This window comes from Eptatretus burgeri, chromosome 2, assembly GCF_056783735.1.
Source record: "Eptatretus burgeri isolate ZD-2024b chromosome 2, Ebu_testis_v1, whole genome shotgun sequence".
NCBI lineage: Eukaryota > Metazoa > Chordata > Myxini > Myxiniformes > Myxinidae > Eptatretus > Eptatretus burgeri.
In genome coordinates, this window is record NC_140962.1 from 47,639,126 (window position 1) to 47,655,842 (window position 16,717).

At 46.0% G+C, this 16,717-nt stretch overlaps 1 protein-coding gene and 1 long non-coding RNA gene across 3 annotated transcripts in view; one reads left to right on the forward strand and one right to left on the reverse strand.

Moving 5' to 3' along the window:
• LOC147031990 (uncharacterized) overlaps positions 1 to 15,180 on the forward strand; it is a 17,483-nt gene extending 2,303 nt beyond the window's left edge. The window contains exons 2-4 of the long non-coding RNA XR_015055002.1: positions 1 to 46; positions 9,712 to 9,751; positions 14,864 to 15,180. The exon at positions 1 to 46 is cut by the window's left edge and continues 32 nt beyond it. This is a non-coding gene — a long non-coding RNA (uncharacterized LOC147031990). The remainder of the gene's footprint in view (positions 47 to 9,711; positions 9,752 to 14,863) is intronic.
• The window catches only part of LOC147031988 (dedicator of cytokinesis protein 7-like), a 272,420-nt gene that overhangs the window by 106,779 nt on the left and 148,924 nt on the right, over positions 1 to 16,717 (reverse strand). For both annotated transcript variants that reach the window (XM_085869231.1, XM_085869229.1), the window contains exons 18-19: positions 9,084 to 9,222; positions 5,171 to 5,272 (exon numbers count right to left, since the gene is read on the reverse strand). In XM_085869231.1, coding sequence (XP_085725357.1) covers positions 5,171 to 5,272; positions 9,084 to 9,222 — 241 coding nt within the window. The remainder of the gene's footprint in view (positions 1 to 5,170; positions 5,273 to 9,083; positions 9,223 to 16,717) is intronic.

A 16,717-nucleotide genomic window follows, 5' to 3' on the forward strand; every position in this document is an offset into this window, starting at 1 on the left:
GCTGGCAAGATGAACATGTGCTGTTGGGAATTCCAGACATTTTCAGGTGAATTTCAAATACATTTGCATAGTTTTATTCGGTACTTTAAAATTTCCAAAGTTGAGCATGAAATTATAAAATACACAATGTGCTTCTTTTTGATGGTTCAAAAACAGATAACTAATAAATTACCAAACTCATCTGGTCTCAAGGAGGTGTCTGTTGGCTAAGCAGCTCGGGTGGTGGCTTGGGATCAAAGGGTCCTGAGTTCAAGCCTTGTTGGCTGCTGAATTAACACCAGGGGGGGTTGACTCAGCCTGTCATCCTTCTGAGGTCGGCAAAATGAGTACCAGTGTAGCAGCCAAAAGGCTGCACACAAAGGGGAGGGGTATCAAGGGATTGATTAAATCTGGGATTGGTGTGGCGCAGGAATGATGGGCCGAATGGCCTCCTCTTGTGCCTTAATTCCTTGTTGTACATAAAACCCAGTGGGTTTTATGTACATGGGAAACATGGGATGGAATGGCACTAGCTCCTGGTTGGCTTCCAATCTTTCATCTCTACATCCACCCCTCTACATCACATCCTTACCCCAAACCCCTCACCCCAAATACATCAAAGAAGAATGTGCTCCAGCAAGCATGGTGCAGTGAGGTGATAATGCACCTCAGTGTTCATCAGAAACAACATGCAGAAGAGATGAACAAAACTAAGATCTCTTGGGAATACCTGATGACACAAACCAAGAACAAGAACAAAGGCAAAAAAGGAACTGTTCAACAAGACTTCAACCTCTTTCTCTCTCAGTGTCTCTCTCTCAGTGTCTCTCTCTCTCTCTCTCTCTCAGTGTCTCTCTCTCTCTCAGTGTCTCTCTCTCTCTCAGTGTCTCTCTCTCTCTCAGTGTCTCTCTCTCTCAGTGTCTCTCTCTCTCTCAGTGTCTCTCTCTCAGTGTCTCTCTCTCTCTCTCTCTCTCAGTGTCTCTCTCTCTCTCTCAGTGTCTCTCTCTCTCTCAGTGTCTCTCTCTCTCTCTCAGTGTCTCTCTCTCTCTCTCAGTGTCTCTCTCTCTCTCAGTGTCTCTCTCTCTCAGTGTCTCTCTCTCTCTCAGTGTCTCTCTCTCTCTCAGTGTCTCTCTCTCTCTCAGTGTCTCTCTCTCTCTCAGTGTCTCTCTCTCTCTCTCTCTCTCTCAGTGTCTCTCTCTCTCTCTCTCAGTGTCTCTCTCTCTCTCAGTGTCTCTCTCTCTCTCTCAGTGTCTCTCTCTCTCTCAGTGTCTCTCTCTCTCTCTCAGTGTCTCTCTCTCTCTCTCAGTGTCTCTCTCTCTCTCAGTGTCTCTCTCTCTCTCAGTGTCTCTCTCTCTCTCAGTGTCTCTCTCTCTCTCTCAGTGTCTCTCTCTCTCTCTCAGTGTCTCTCTCTCTCTCTCAGTGTCTCTCTCTCTCTCTCTCAGTGTCTCTCTCTCTCTCAGTGTCTCTCTCTCTCTCTCAGTGTCTCTCTCTCTCTCTCAGTGTCTCTCTCTCTCTCTCAGTGTCTCTCTCTCTCTCAGTGTCTCTCTCTCTCTCTCAGTGTCTCTCTCTCTCTCTCAGTGTCTCTCTCTCTCTCTCAGTGTCTCTCTCTCTCTCTCTCAGTGTCTCTCTCTCTCTCTCAGTGTCTCTCTCTCTCTCAGTGTCTCTCTCTCTCTCAGTGTCTCTCTCTCTCTCTCTCAGTGTCTCTCTCTCTCTCAGTGTCTCTCTCTCTCTCAGTGTCTCTCTCTCTCTCAGTGTGTCTCTCTCTCTCTCAGTGTGTCTCTCTCTCTCTCAGTGTGTCTCTCTCTCTCTCAGTGTGTCTCTCTCTCTCTCAGTGTGTCTCTCTCTCTCTCTCTCAGTCTCTCTCTCTCTCTCAGTGTCTCTCTCTCTCTCTCTCTCAGTGTCTCTCTCTCTCTCAGTGTCTCTCTCTCTCTCAGTGTCTCTCTCTCTCTCAGTGTCTCTCTCTCTCTCAGTGTCTCTCTCTCTCAGTGTCTCTCTCTCTCAGTGTCTCTCTCTCTCAGTGTCTCTCTCTCTCAGTGTCTCTCTCTCTCAGTGTCTCTCTCTCTCAGTGTCTCTCTCTCTCAGTGTCTCTCTCTCTCAGTGTCTCTCTCTCTCAGTGTCTCTCTCTCTCAGTGTCTCTCTCTCTCAGTGTCTCTCTCTCTCAGTGTCTCTCTCTCTCAGTGTCTCTCTCTCTCAGTGTCTCTCTCTCTCTCAGTGTCTCTCTCTCTCTCAGTGTCTCTCTCTCTCTCTCAGTGTCTCTCTCTCTCTCAGTGTCTCTCTCTCTCTCTCTCTCTCAGTGTCTCTCTCTCTCTCTCTCAGTGTCTCTCTCTCTCTCTCAGTGTCTCTCTCTCTCTCAGTGTCTCTCTCTCTCTCTCAGTGTCTCTCTCTCTCTATGTTCCTCTCTCTCTCTCAGTGTCTCTCTCTCTCTCTCTCTCTCTCTCTCTCTCTCTCTCTCTCTCTCTCTCTCTCTCTCTCTCCCCACGCGTGCATGTCTCGTGCGTGTCTCCCCGCGCGTGCGTTCCTCCCCGCGCGTGCGTTCCTCCCCGCGCGTGCGTGCCTCCCCGCGCGTGCGTGTATGCCTCCCCGCGCGTGCGTTCCTCCCCGCGCGTGCGTTCCTCCCCGCGCGTGCGTTCCTCCCCGCGCGTGCGTTCCTCCCCGCGCGTGCGTTCCTCCCCGCGCGTGCGTTCCTCCCCGCGCGTGCGTTCCTCCCCGCGCGTGCGTTCCTCCCCGCGCGTGCGTTCCTCCCCGCGCGTGCGTTCCTCCCCGCGCGTGCGTGCCTCCCCGCGCGTGCGTGCCTCCCCGTGCGTGCGTGTCTCCCCGTGCATGCGTGTCTCTCCGCGCGTGCGTGTATGCCTCCCTGCGCGTGCGTCCCTCGCCGTGCGTGCGTGCATGCCTCCCTGCGCGTGCGTGTCTCTCCGCACTTGCGTGTCTCATAATGAAGGCTTGTGTTGGCAGATTTACTCGTGCTTTTACACTAAGTTATAGTTGGTATTATGATGTTTTGTACAATATACTGCACTAGCTGAAGTACCCGGTAATACCCGGGAAATTTGCCCTATTTTCCTCACGCTAGTTAGACTGAAGCATTAGTTGTATGGAGAAAATTGGGAAGGCTTCTTTTATTCCTCAGATTTATGGAAGGAAGGCTTTCCTCATTCCTCATGCTGCCGTAATCCTCAGAGAGGTCATAGTTGAAGGCGGCCTTGAGCCACTCAATGTTTCTAGCAGCAGTGGAAACTGTCCTTGATGTCCTGCCAAAACCCGGACCTAGAAAGCTGGAACGTGAGTTTTGTGCTTCTCTCGCCCATCGGTGTGACGCTCTATTTGCAGTTAGGCGACTGACTGTCTCTCTGTGTGTCTCTGTGTGTCTCTGTGTGTCTCTCTGTGTGTCTCTCTGTGTGTCTCTGTGTGTCTCTGTGTGTCTCTGTGTGTCTCTGTGTGTCTCTCTGTGTCTCTCTGTGTCTCTCTGTGTCTCTCTGTGTCTCTCTGTGTGTCTCTGTGTGTCTCTGTGTGTCTCTGTCTCTCTCTCTTTCTCTCTCTCTTTCTCTCTCTCTCTCTCTCTCTCTCTCTCTCTCTCTCTCTCTCTCTCTCTCTCTCTCTCTCTCTCTCTCTCTCTCTCTCTCTCTCCACGCGTGCATGTCTCGTGCGTGTCTCCCCGCGCGTGCGTTCCTCCCCGCGCGTGCGTTCCTCCCCGCGCGTGCGTGCCTCCCCGCGCGTGCGTGCCTCCCCGCGCGTGCGTGTATGCCTCCCCGCGCGTGCGTTCCTCCCCGCGCGTGCGTTCCTCCCCGCGCGTGCGTTCCTCCCCGCGCGTGCGTTCCTCCCCGCGCGTGCGTTCCTCCCCGCGCGTGCGTGCCTCCCCGCGCATGCGTGCCTCCCCGCGCGTGCGTGCCTCCCCGCGCGTGCGTGCCTCCCCGCGCGTGCGTGTCTCCCCGTGCGTGCGTGTCTCCCCGTGCGTGCGTGTCTCTCCGCGCGTGCGTGTATGCCTCCCTGCGCGTGCGTCCCTCGCCGTGCGTGCGTGCATGCCTCCCTGCGCGTGCGTGTCTCTCCGCACTTGCGTGTCTCATAATGAAGGCTTGTGTTGGCAGATTTACTCGTGCTTTTACACTAAGTTATAGTTGGTATTATGATGTTTTGTACAATATACTGCACTAGCTGAAGTACCCGGTAATACCCGGGAAATTTGCCCTATTTTCCTCACGCTAGTTAGACTGAAGCATTAGTTGTATGGAGAAAATTGGGAAGGCTTCTTTTATTCCTCAGATTTATGGAAGGAAGGCTTTCCTCATTCCTCATGCTGCCGTAATCCTCAGAGAGGTCATAGTTGAAGGTGGCCTTGAGCCACTCAATGTTTCTAGCAGCAGTGGAAACTGTCCTTGATAGCCTGCCAAAACCCGGACCTAGAAAGCTGGAACGTGAGTTTTGTGCTTCTCTCGCCCATCGGTGTGACGCTCTATTTGCAGTTAGGCGACTGACTGTCTCTCTGTGTGTCTCTGTGTGTCTCTGTGTGTCTCTCTGTGTCTCTGTGTGTCTCTCTGTGTCTCTCTGTGTCTCTCTGTGTCTCTCTGTGTCTCTCTCTCTCTCTCTCTCTCTCTCCTTCTTTCTCTCTCTCTCTCTCTCTCCTTCTTTCTCTCTCTCTCTCTCTCTCTCTCTCTCTCTCTCTCTCTCTCTCTCTCTCTCTGCTTGCCTGGCTCGTTCATGAGCAGATCTATCAGCAGTTAGCTGTTGCCGTGCGCGTGCAGTACGAGAATTCCAATAACAGGAGAATGTGTATGTTTAAAAAGTCAACGAATACGAACATTTTGTATTTCAAAAAACCCTAGCCTTTTTTAACCATGAACCCTTTTGTTATGATTAATACGCCGGCGCACTATTCGAAAACCATTTTTTTTCCTAATGGAAATTTTATTTATTATATATATATATATATATATTTTTTTTTTTTTTTTTTCATCTTTAAGGAAAGCCACTTTACACATCCTGGAGCTGAATGTTAGTTCTATATGTGTTTAAAGTTTCATCAAGATTGGTTCACTGGTCTCGGAGCTTATTCGTTACAAAAAAACAGACGGACAGACAGAAGGACTGCCATTTATATAGTAGATTGCCTTCGAGGACATGCGCGTGCTTACCCGCGCGCATGCACACACACCCACACGCACACAAAAACGATTATGGCAGAAAAAAGCTGAAGTACCTCTGGTGGCAATGAAGAATAATTTGCTGCAAGTCTCTCTTGGGATATTGGCAGCTTAAATTTGCCAGTTACAAGTCTGCCTTGCTTCAACAATGGCAGCCACTGAGGAAAGTGGGAAACAAACATGTCATTTTCATTTTCTGATCAAAGCAAAAAGGCAAACGAAGAAAAAGGACACTGCAGGTAAAATGTATATGGTTGAAACATGTGTACTATGATAATTCAAATCAAGTAATTAATGCAATGTATTTGAGTGAATTACCCCCATGAACTGTTATTCCCTGGAGCGACATTAAGGATAAGCTCTCAATGCGTATAAAATACTCTAAAAGCTCAGAGTCTCAAACAGCCTAATCTAGTCTCACATCGGCCTTCACGTGGTGGGATTGTTCTCACAAACTAGTGTCGAGGTGAAAGGCAAATCACCACTACCTTAAAAACAGTTGTTTTGGGCAGATGTGGCTCATTAGCCTTGGTGGGCAGCTCATCTAAAGGCGCTGTCACACCTTGACGATTTAGCCAGCGTATGCCTGACGTATGCAAAATTTGGCTAAAACGCCGGCACACGTCGCATACGTTATGGGTAAGTTTTGATAACATTAAGAGCACGCTGAAAAACACTGCCATACGTCGTAGTACGCTGGCTTTCATCGTTGTACTTTGCGGTTGTCCTCAGATTTTAGCATGCTTGAAATTTTACGACGTATGCCAGCATATGACTCACACGTTCCGCTACGCTGGCCATAAGTTGTAGGCACGTAATGCGAACGTTGACACACGTTACTTGTAAGTTACTCATAAGTCGAAACACGCCGAGGTAATGATTAGCGTACCCGAAACTTATTTATAACCTATGAGTAACATTTTGTAGGCACGTTACACGATCGTTGACGACACATTTTTCAGAGGTCAGCATACGCTGGCTAAATCGTCAAGGTGTGACTGCGATGTTGACACTTCCAATTCTCATGCGGTTATGATTTGAATCGGCGTGTGGCAGCCTTTTCATAGGCTACGCCACGTCATCGTCGGCGATACGTGCAGCGCACTATGCATAAGTTAGACTATCGTTGGGCATAGGTTGTGAACGCCGACAACAGGCTAATCATTCGTTGGTATAAGTTATCTTTTAGACAACGAAACGTTCTGTGTACGTTACTAATATGTTATGCATACGACCAACTCGATATGAATACGCCAAAAACTTAAAAAAAAAACATCAAAATTTCAGCGTACGCCAACCTTTTACATACATTTTTATATGTTGCCATTGCTGGCTAAATCGTCAAGGTGTGACAGCGCCTTAAGTTTGTATACGTTAAGAGCACGCTGGCATACGTCGTAGTATGCTGGCTTTTTTCGTAGTATGCTGGCATACGTCGTAGTACGCTGAGGTGTTAGACAAATTTCAACATGCTTGAAATTTTTCGACGTATGCCAGCGTATGACTCACACGTTCCACATAACACTGGCCATAAGTTGTAGGCACGTTACGCGATCGTTGACACACGTCGACACACGTTACTTGTAAGTTACTTACAACTCGAAACACGTCAATGTTTAGCGTCAGTGTTCCAGACTCCCTGGTTTTTTTTTTCTTCTGTATGACGGTGATGTTGACAATTCGATTTCTAATGCGGTTATAATATAATACAATTAATAGGCTGCCGCTCAACGATTTAAATCATAACCACACTCGAAATCGAAGTGTCAACATCACCGTTATACCGAAGAAGAAAAAAAAAAAACCAGGGAGTCTGGAACACTGACGTGAACCATTACATTGACGTGTTTCGACTTATGAGTAACTTACAAGTAACGTGTGTCGACGTGTGTCAACGATCGCGTAGCGTGCCTTCAACTTATGGCCAGCGTATGCGGAACGTGCGTCATACGTCGAGTACGTCGAGAAATTTTCAACATGCTGAAAATTTCTCGACGTACTCAGCGTATGACGACGTATGCCAGCGTGCTCTTAATGTATACAAAACTTACCCATAATGTATTCGACGTGTGCCAGCTTGGTTCGGCAAATTTTTCATACGTCAAGGTGTGACAGCGGCTTTACACTTCGATGTCTCGTGCGGTTATGATTTGGATCGTCGAGCCGCAGCCTATGAATAGCCGACGCCATGTGATAGTCGGCGATACGCTGCCGCGCTATGCATAAATTAGACTATTGTTGGGCATAGGTTGTGAACGCCGACAACATGCTCAGCATTCGTCAGTATAAGTTATCTATATGTGATTAAAACGTTCTGTGTACGATACGAATACGTTATGCATACGTCCAACACGTTATTATATGCCCAAAACTTAAAAAAAAACATCAATAGTTCAGCGTACGCCAGCGTTTTACATACATTTTGAGACCTTGCCATACGCTGGCTGAAACGTCAAGGTGTGACAGCCCCTTAAGATAAGGAAACTCTAAATTCAAATCCATCGCTGCCTTGCGATTCAGTTTTTGAAACGAAAGGCCAAGGGTTTAATGAGGTGAAGGCAGCGATCATTTTTAAAGGAGGTATAGCCTTTACATTCAATAACCTGAGAGCCACCTTTGAGCAAGGTGTACTACCCCATTTTAGCCTCCTGATTAGTTACGTGAAGCCATGGTAGCAGGTCTTGGATAGCCAAGCAGGTAGCTGGCACATATTGTGGATTCATGGCAGTGGATTATCTTATGGAGAACAATGGCTCAGACCACATGTCGCGTACAGACACTGCCTGGAAGAAGGCAATGGCAAACCACTGCCATGGAAAAAAAAAAATCACGAGCAGAAATCTAAGAGATCAAGCTATGATGTCAGATGATGAGACCCCCAGGTTTGAAAGGACCCAACTGGCTACTGGGAAAGAGCAAAGCGAGTTGGACTGGCCATTACGATGGGTCTGGGTCAAACCCGCAAGGAAATCCAGTCGCTGAGGTCACGAGAACTGAAAGTTGAACTGTGAACTTCTCAAACGTTCACAAAATTGGAACTTGGAATGCAAGATCAATGAATAAGGGAAAGTTGAAGGTAATAATAGACAGTGAAGGATCTGGTGTTTATTTAAACCTAAAAAAAAGACGAAAATCTTGTCAACTGAGAAGGTCGACGTGTTGAGATTGGGAAACAATCATGTGGAAATAATGGAAAGTTTCATCTTCCTGGGTTATAAGATTGAATTGAAGGGAGAATGTGGAGGAGAAATTAATAGATGGTTAGCATTGGGAATAGCAGCAATGTCAGGATTGACAAAGATCTGGGAAGACAAAGATGAGACAATACACAACAAGAGGGGGCTGGTGAATGCTCTGGTATCTCCAGTTGCAATGTATGGATGTGTCGTGGACAGGAAAGAAGAAAACAAAGAAGATTGAGAGTTTTGAAATGTGGTTTTGGAGATGAATGTTAAAAATTCCATGGACTATAAGAAGAACAAAGAAATCGGTGCTTGAAGAAATTAGACCACCATGTGCATGAAGGAGTGCTGATGATAAAACAGAAACCGTCATACTTTGGACACATCGTGCATGCGGAAAACTAAAATCTGGAGAAATCAACCATGCTGGGTGTGGTTGAGGGAAGAAGAGGAAGAGGTAGGGATTGGATGTGCTGAATGGATGGGGGTGAAGGCTGCAACCAAACTGTGTCTTCCAGAGCTTCGGGAAGCAGCGCATGATAGAGACGGTTGGAAAAACATCTCATCATGAACGTCACGAGAAGTCAGACACGACTTGACGGAACGAGATGACTATTTGAGTGAATAAGGAAGAACTCACAAGAAGTCGTTTAAAATTAGGAATCTTTTTTTTGGGCCCAAGTGATTTGCCGACTGAGATTTTTATTCTGCTCAAAGCAGGGAGAAGTAAACGGCTTTAAAAAAAAAAAAAAATTGACCAAGAAAAGACAGATGCGGTGCAATGTACCGTGTAACCGATGGCTGTCTCGAGCGGTGAGTTCTGCTTCGGCTGACAGCTGATGTGGAAGAAACTGAAGAGGAGGTGATGACTGTCTGTCAAGTGAGCTGGAAGTTTCATCTTCATCTCGTCAAAGAAATCCGGGGACCTAGAAACAGCCGCACACAGAAGGTACGGTGAACTCATTCAGCAATCAATCACAGACATAATTATGTCATCTTCCACCCAATCTTCACACAAACTCGTAAAGAAAATGGTCTTGAAAGATACAGGCCGTGGGGCCAGATAGGGTCACTGCGTACCCCCTGACCACAACCGAACACGATTGTATTGTACTAAAGTCTCGATATATCCTGAGCTTGAAATGAAATGTTAGCATTGAAAATATAGGGATGCACGAAGGATTTGAGCCCTTTTTAAGGGAGGGACCGTCAAAATGAGAATTGTGGATCCGCATCGAACATGAATTCCGAACCAGAGTAAACATGATTTTTCGTTATCTCAACATGATTGAATACCCACATGTTACACATGTCAAACTCAAACAGATTTCCTTGTGTTTCATTATCTCCACCAACGAATGTGGAAGGAGGTTATGTTTTCACCCCTTTCTGTCTGTCTGTCTGTTTGTGTGCAGGATATCTCAAAACGTTGTGAACGGATCCAGATGAAATTTGGTGAGCAGGTTGAGTGTGTGACAAGGATGAACTGATGAGATTTTGGTGAGGATCCGGAACTGGATCCGACTACTAGAATTTAAAAAAGTGATTCTTCAACATTGAGAGATCGGACCAAAAACGATATATAGCACGATATCTCCAAAGGTTGTGGACGAATTCTGACGAAACTTTGTGGATGAGTGAGTTCGGTAACAAGAACTAGCCGGCTCAATTAAGGTTCAGGTCTGGATCCAGATCCGGCCTATCAGTGGGATACAAAACATAAACTATTCAGCCTGGCGGAGGTATACGCTCTGCCGGATGCCGTCCTAGTTCTCCCCTGTTTCCTCGCTCTTCCACAAGTTTCAGAGGAATTGAAAGCAATCAAATAATTTATTTAAATATTATTTTCAACATTAGATTAGAAAAATAAGAAAATCAAGTCAGGTTAGATAATTTACATATTACTAGTGCGTGCCCGTACATGCGTGGCCATACGTGCAAAAAAAAAACAAACAAAAAAAACCCTTCAAACCTCATACCAGAAACAACAACCACACAGGCCGTTCCTTCGCTCTCACATGCCCGTACGTGCAAAAAAAACAAAAAACATTTCAAACAACCACACAGGCCGTTCCTTCGCTCTTGTAAATGACGACTGGATTGGGGCATTGTGTTTATCTATAAATACGCATAAGAAATCGAGAAATTATTAAAATACAGCAAGTCATCACTATCCGGAAGGCCGTACGTTGTAACCCGTAATGGTGAACGCGTGGCCACGCCTACGCAGTAACGTGTCCTGTCATTGGTTTGGTAAATAAATGGCCATAACTTGGGAACCACTTGTCCGATTGATATCAAACCTTGAAAAGGCACATCCTCAGGTCCCCAGCAATATACCTGGCAAGTTTCAATTAGATCGGACCAGTGGTTGTCGAGAAACAGCGGTCACACACACACACACACACACACACACACACATACACACACACACACACACACACACACACAGAATAAAAGATAGATGAAGAGCAATGGAAAAAGTGAAGGAAAATTGTATAAGTGGAAAACTTTACAGGAATGATGGATGGCCTGCAGAAACTGAGTCAAAGTAGGCTTGAATTTTTATTTTTTTTTACATCTTATGAACCCGTGTGTGAAGCATGGTTAAGTAATTACTTCACTCTGCCCATCTGTCTGTAGACGTCAGCCGATGATTGAGGACCTACTTGATTTCAATTGAACCTTACAGTTTGAATACAAATCGGTGCACGAACCTGCAGTTTAGTAGTACTTTGGCAAATTGTACGGAATCTCATCCCAAGCTCGCACGCGCACAGAGGAGCAAGGTGATCGTTTTAATCTGTCGGCCTGTCTGGCAGTCAAACAAAATTGAAAATCATTCTAAACAGGAAGCTTGCTGTTTTTAAGGATGTCATAAAGGACACATATAACAAGCACGAAAAACTAATGTAATGTGTCAAACAAGGTGGCGTAAACTAATTTAACATGTTGAACAAGGTGGTTTTCTCCTGCTTTTCCTCTGCTCCAATTGCTTCATCTGATCCTGTGCTTGTGAAAGTCGACATCTCCGTGCCTATTCTCAGAAAGCTCCCTCAATGCCGGCGAGTCTGGCAGTTCACTCCAGCAGATTGGCAGGAAGTGCAAGCAGCCATCTCTCTTCAGGACTGGTCCTCGATATATACTGTCCCTGATGTTAAGTCAGCCTGGGAATTCTTCCACAGAAACCTGTTCTCTCTCCCATGCACAGGTTCATCCCATCTCATCTTCAATTATCCTACCATTATCTCTCCATCCCCCCCACCCCCTTCTCTTTCTGGAAGGCTAATCTGACCGAAGGCAATGCCAGTGCATTACTAAAAGTCTGTGACGAGTGCGTCCACTTTCAGGAGAAACAAAAACAACATCTGTCCAACTTCAAGAATCAACTTTCAAACTCGTCTCATTCCTCGAAAACCTGGTGGCTCCTTGTTAAGTCCGTCTCCAGTGTACGCTCCCCTTCCATCCCTTCCCTCTCTTCAAATGGCACCACAGCCGACTCCACTCGTGAGAAGGCTGAATGCCTCAATTTGGTGCTTGCTTACAAATATTGTGTCCCCAACCCATCACTCTCGGTCCCCATCTTTTCCCCCATCATACCCAATTGCTCTTGGACTCTGACTTTTGCACCTGAGAAGGTGGAGAAGGTTCTTTTAATCCTCGACTCCGACTCGCTACTCAAACGAACAGCATCAGCAAATGTTTTCTAAAAACCTGCTCTGCTGCTCTTGCACCTCCTCTCTCTAGACCTTTTCACCCCAACATAATGCGCTCGATCATCCTCCGTCTGAGCCGAAATCCGCCAACAGCACTGCATTTCAGACAAAAGGAGGAAAAACGGATCCCCTTAACTACAGACTTCTCAGCTTACTTCCAATCATCAGCAAGGTCATGGAATCCATCATTGCAGTTGACATTAAAACCTTCCTTTTCTCCAACAACCTCATCTCAAATCACCAATTTGGTTTCAGACCAGGTCACTCCACCTTGGACATGCTGCTTCGACTCACCCAACAATGGGTGGAGGCTCTCAATGTCAGACATGAGATCAGGGCCGTCTCTTTGGACATATCTCGTGCTTTTGATCGTCTGGCATCCTGCCTTACTCTCCAAACTCTCTCCCTATGCAATTCAAGACTAACTCCACACGTGGATTACTGACTTCCTCGAATATCTTGCCAACGTGGGGCTCTCAAAGGAATGCTTTCATCTCTTCCTGTCAAGGCTGCAGTGCCCCCAAGGCAGTGTTCTGGGCCCAGTTCTATTCCTGATCTTCATCAATGATCTCTCTTACTCTCTGGCAAATCCACTTTATCTATTTGCTGATGACTCCAACCTGTGCTGATATATCCCTCATCTTTGAGAAAAACAGGCAGCAGCCTCTTCCTTCTCTTCAGACCTTGACAAAAATCACAAGCTGGTCAAGCACTTGGAGTACGTCTTTCAATCCTGAAAAATCTCACACTCTCACTATATCTCCGAAAGGACCATCTGGCAAATCCCCCATCTACTTTCGTTACAATCCTCTTGAGGAAGTTCAATCATTCAAACTCCTGGATCTCACTATCAGCCATGATATTTCTTTGGCAAACCACATTTCAAAGTTGGCCTCCGAAGCCAGCCACCGACTGGGCATCCTCCGCCGTACAAAGTCCTTCATTGGCACACCTGAACTCCTACCCACCTGCAAGGTCTTCATCCATAGTTTGATGGAGTGCTGCTCTCCCCTCTGGGTTGGATCCCCTGCCTCGCATCTTGCTCAGCTTGACGCTGTGGAATCCAAGGTCTTTAAGATTCTTGGAATCTCCCGCGATGAAGCTGAGTCTACGGGTCTATCACTTCACCATTGCAGACAGGTCGGTGGTTTCTCTGTCTTCCACCACCTCCTTTCTGATCTTGTACACTCTGCTCTTTCCAGGCACACATAGTCCCCCCTTTTCTTCCAGGCACACATAGTCCACCTTCATCCCTCTTCTGGTGAAACTATCAAAATCCAGGATCACTGCCCACCTACACTCATTTGTTCCTCTTTTTCCCACCTGTAGAACAAACTTCCACATTCTCTTCAACCTCATTTCTCCCTCCAAGTCTTCAAGAGAGCTGTTCCACACCATCTCAGATCATGCCCAATGTAAAACCATGATCTTTTTTTTTTTTTTACCGTCGTTAGCCCCACCCCCATCCTCCTCCTTCCAAATTTCCAGCTTTCCCTCCTGAGAGTTTACTTCTGCATCCATATTTTCCACCCCATGCATACTCTCCTGCCCGCCACCCCCCCCCCCCCGATTCCTCCCCACACCCATTGTCTGTCCAAGTCTGCCTCTCTCTTGGCCTTCAACTTTGCTGTTGGTGTTTCCCACTATCTCAACTGTTCCTTTTGTCCTGTCGCATCCTGATCCATTCAGTGTACTCTTCCACAAGCCTCGACTAGGGACAAAGTCACATTTGCTCTACAGCGAGGATACGGCGCCGTACGCCCTCTGAATTGACAGAAACGTGCGGCGATTTGTTTCTGAGTTTTTGTTTCAGAGTTTCTGCGGTGGCCTCAGGGTGGCCCTACGCCGTTTGGCTATATTTTACAGGCCGTAAGGTCGCCGTGGAATTATAACGCGGAGTTATAACTTTTTTCATTTCTACGTTCGCCGTAGCAATTCGACAAGCCGAAAAAAAAAAACTGGTAAAAATTTTTTTTTAACCCATTCGTTACCATCCGTCTGGCCGCACGCTCGCCTTAGGGCCCCCCTGCGGTCCCCCTGCGGTCACCTTGCGGGCACCTTGCGTCTGCCTTGAAAATCATATGGCCGCCGCAGGAACGCCCTAAGGTCATCCGTGCGACATCAAATCAAAGACCGTACGACAACCCCACGTTTTCGGTCTCCACAATTTATAAATACGCCGTGCGGTTCCCCGAAAAATAAAAACACACGTGACTGCTACATTGTGTGACCGTGGAAATACTGCGGCCGCCGTATAATTGCTCGTGGCCGTAGATTTTGGAGACCCCACGGCCGCCGTGGCAAATGTGACTTAGGCCTAAGTACACAAAAAAAAAGAAGAAAAAAAAGCTGGTGGGTGCATCAACGGCGGTAAACGTCTGAAAAAAATTTTTTTGTTTTTTTTTCTGCAACTTTATTATATTTTAATTGAATTATATACTTGAATACTGCAGAACACAAATTACCTTGTTGGCACTTCGAAAAACCTCCAATTTAGCAGTACTTGGACAAATTATTGCCATTTTAGGCTATCTTGAGCAATCAAATTTGCCGAAAGCACCGTCAGCGTTGGGGATTATCGAGATTCAGACAAAATTGCAGCTCGTAGGAAATATAGCTTGTGCTCGGAAACGCAAAGCAAGCATTGAAAAGACCCTTCCCATGTCCTTTTTCTCAAGACTGCGTGGGGTAAAGTGTTCTATGAACTCTAGTTTATTATTTGAGATTTGTGGAGCTCAAGATTCAACAGGATTCTGAACTGGAGCTTTTGAAAGTCTGGAACTGGAACTGGAGCAACTTGTATTATTCATTTGCAAAATATTTTCCTACTTTTTTTTTCTTTTCTTTACAGGAATGAAGCTTATGGAAGAGAAAGGTAAAACGGACAGTGGGACAAACATCAAGGACATGAATGAACAGGAAAAAGAGGAGAGGGAAGAAGCGAGGAAACACTGAAACTACAGTTGCCTGCAAAAGTATTCACCCCTTACCAATCATGGCACATTTAGATGAATTACAAATTATGTGGAACCAATGTTTCCAAATAAACTTTTTTATTCATAACTGAACAGATCAAATGAAACACTGTAAAAGTTGAAGGTCACATGTCAGGAATACCTGCAAAAACACATGTACCAATCAAAATTCACTGGTTGTAAAAGTATTCAGCCACTTATAGACCTCCCCCCCCCCACCCCCACCCAAGCTTCAGGAATTTATTTACAAAAAAGTCTGATTTGTCTGGTGTATATTTGTTTATGATAACGCACACCTTGGGGCACTAGAAACTGGGCGTCTGGTCATTCAACTCCGGGGCGTTAACACGCTAGCGCCAAATATGCTGCGATTTTCCATGCCACGTGAAACAAGGGAAAGTCACGTTTTCACCTCCTGTGAAGCCAACAATGGGCCCACAACGTAAACATTTCACTGAAATGATGCTTACACATGTTCTCGGCAACAAATCAAAAGATAATTGTGATCAGTTCACCGTTTGAGGTCAATTTTTTTTCGTTTTCGTTCCCAAAATAAGCAACTTTTTTTTATTATTTTTTTTAAACTTTTACTTGGGTCGTTTTTCTCAAGTGTGGGGCCATTTTAGAAGTAGTTATTTCACAGAGAACCACCTGCCCTCTGACCAATTTTACAAACTGCCCAAGGGCAGAGACTTCATTTTAAGGGGTCAACCATGTCTGTATGTGGAAAAATGAAAGAGTGCAACAAAAACAAACAAGAAGGCAAAAACTGAACAGTAGCAAGGAAAACGTGTAAATACAAGCGCTGGGGTTGAACAAGGCAGCGACCGACCGATTGCCTGGAAAAATAGCGTGATCACTTGCCATTTGAACTGTTTCTCACACCACCAAATACCACAAGCTCATCAGAAGCTCACTATTTATACAGCGAGGATGAGCGTATCTGGCCATGGGTGAATTAGGATGCATCTGACCTTGAACGGCGATAATATCAAATGGCAGGGGTTCACCGTCTAGATATTACAATATCAGAACACCGGGGCAAACATTGAAAAAGCTTGCCAATAAAGCTGCTCCCATCACAAGGCTACATCAGATTGCCAGCCGCAACAAGAGCAAATTGCACCACAAATGACATTCCTTGTGCTGTTCTGGATTCGTGTCTCAAAAGTTTTACCATCAGCAATTGTCTAATAGTCTGAGGTGATGATGCGCAGGTGGTGTACTTGGCCTTTCAGCTGTATAATCTGGGTTTGACTCTTGAGGCAACTATATACCGTCAGAGTGGTGCTTCGCAAGCAGAATGTTGCATCAATGAGGGTGCCATTTGTAGGATTGGCATCGAGTTAGGGACCCATATACTAGCACTTACTGGTGGATGTTAAAGATCCCACAATGTTTTTTTTTCACAAAGAGTGGGCGTGTCATCACCAGAACTTTGAACAAGTTCCAAATTCCCACCAAAATATGCAGGGTTACTGCATCAGCGGCACAGCCATGCCTCAATAACCAGATGGAACCAGCAGGTCAAACTGGTAATGGAATCCTGGTCAAACTGTGATGACAAACAATAGTTTCCCATGGAAAAGTAATTTAATCAGGCAGATTCTCCATCTTGATCCCATTCCCCCCGTCCTCTAACTCCCCCCAATGCCTCAGTTAAATTCTCCTTTGACATGAGCTTAATCAAAATTGCCAGAATAAAAAATTATGACTTCCTGGTAAATTAT